This window comes from Marmota flaviventris, chromosome 10 (assembly GCF_047511675.1).
Source record: "Marmota flaviventris isolate mMarFla1 chromosome 10, mMarFla1.hap1, whole genome shotgun sequence".
NCBI classification, from domain to species: Eukaryota; Metazoa; Chordata; class Mammalia; order Rodentia; family Sciuridae; genus Marmota; species Marmota flaviventris.
In genome coordinates this window covers 115,043,229-115,044,992 of record NC_092507.1, presented here as the reverse complement: position 1 = coordinate 115,044,992, position 1,764 = coordinate 115,043,229, and the positions used below count along the sequence as shown (strand labels likewise).

Below are 1,764 nucleotides of genomic sequence, written 5' to 3'. Positions count from 1 at the left end.
TGCTGTGTCTAGATGATGTCAATTAAGTTAACCTGTGTGTAATTAGTTGGGTATATGTACCTCTGCAGTCCAGCAGAGAAGCGGCTCCTGCTACCTTGGGTGCCCGCTACTTTGAGTTCTCAGTTCCTGCTGAGTTCACTCGCAATAAAGTAGTTCCCGATTCAACCTTCAAGTTGCTTGTCACCTCTCAGTTATTTAACCCAGGCACCCTCACTCACACTTTAAATGACTCTCTTTGCAGTGGGCCTCTGATACACGGCTGGTTCAAACCAGAGGAGTTTGGGTGGAGATGCATGACTGTGCACATGCATTCTAGTGCCTTCTCTCATTCACATCTACTTCTAGCTGAATTAGTCCAGGGTTTCTAGCACTCCTTTTATGTCTTTAATCTTTCCTCGTCTCTCCACTGTATGTTTACCAGGACCCTGAGAAACTTCAGAGGTCCTTGAGTGCTTGGCCAGTATCTGAATGTTGAGAACTTCTGAAACCCAGAGATACATTCTTTTGGAGTTACTGCACATGGTGACGACCCTGGGCCAGCCTACTACTTCCAACCCAGACTCTCAGTTTTCCAACTTTGTCTCTTTCAGACCCAGATTCTCTCCAATGTCAAGACCCAATTTCACGGTTGTAACAGAGTTTACTTTTGAAGGCTTCTCCATCTTTGGGTGGCATCACAGACTCATCTTCTTTGTGGTCTTTTTGGTCTTATACCTGCTCACTCTTGCCAGTAATGCTGTCATCCTGACAGTCATCTATATCAGTCATCAGCTTCACACACCCATGTACTTCTTCCTGGGTGTGCTGTCCATATCCGAGACCTGTTACACTGTGGCCATCATCCCCCGAATGCTGTCCAGCCTTCTCATGCCCCAACAAACCATCTCCGTTCCGGGCTGTGCCACCCAGCTCTTTTTCTATCTCACTTTTGGTGTCAACAACTGCTTCCTGCTCGCAGCCATGGGCTATGACCGATACGTGGCCATCTGCAGCCCCCTACGGTATTCAGTCATCATGGGCAAAAGGGCGTGTACACACCTGGCAAGTGGATCCTGGACCATTGGCCTGAGCACCGCTGTCATTCAGGTGTCTTCTGTCTTCAGCCTGCCCTTCTGCGATGCCAACATCATTTCCCACTTCTTTTGTGACATCCGGCCCCTAATGAAGCTTGCCTGTGCTGACACCACCATCAAAGAGTTTATCACTTTGCTCATCAGTCTCTGTGTCCTTGTTCTGCCCATGGTCTTAATCTTCATCTCCTACGTCCTGATTGTCACCACCATCCTCAAGATGGCATCAGCCGAGGGCCGGAAAAAGGCTTTTGCCACTTGTGCCTCCCACCTCACAGTAGTTATTGTCCATTATGGCTGTACCTCCTTCATCTACCTGAAACCCAAATCCCAGAATTCCCTGCAGGACAGACTCATCTCTGTGACCTACACCGTCATCACCCCACTGCTGAACCCTGTTGTATACAGCCTGAGGAACAAGGAGGTCAAGGATGCCTTACTCAGAGCTTTGGGAAGAAAACCCCTTTCTTAGGTGCTGATCAGTCTCAATATAGCAATAAAATGAAGAGTTCAGTGAAGAGTCACGGTGAAGGAGCCAGTTGGCAAAGATAGTGTGAGGGTACCCGGTGCCTGTCTGGGAAGCATCTAGGAATGAGCAGGAAAGAGCAAAACAAAGAAGGAAAATAATGAAAGAAGAACTGGAGGGATCTGCCCAGCTGGACAGATGGGTTTACCAAGCTCCATGAAAATCAAA

At 48.1% G+C, this 1,764-nt stretch overlaps 1 protein-coding gene across 1 annotated transcript; it reads left to right on the top strand.

Moving 5' to 3' along the window:
• Positions 1-606: 606 nt before the first annotated feature.
• LOC139701327 (olfactory receptor 10J4) lies at positions 607-1,542 on the top strand. The gene has a single exon (XM_071618793.1). The coding sequence runs from the start codon at positions 607-609 to the stop codon at positions 1,540-1,542; it is 936 nt and encodes a 311-aa protein (XP_071474894.1).
• The last annotated feature ends 222 nt before the right edge of the window (positions 1,543-1,764 follow it).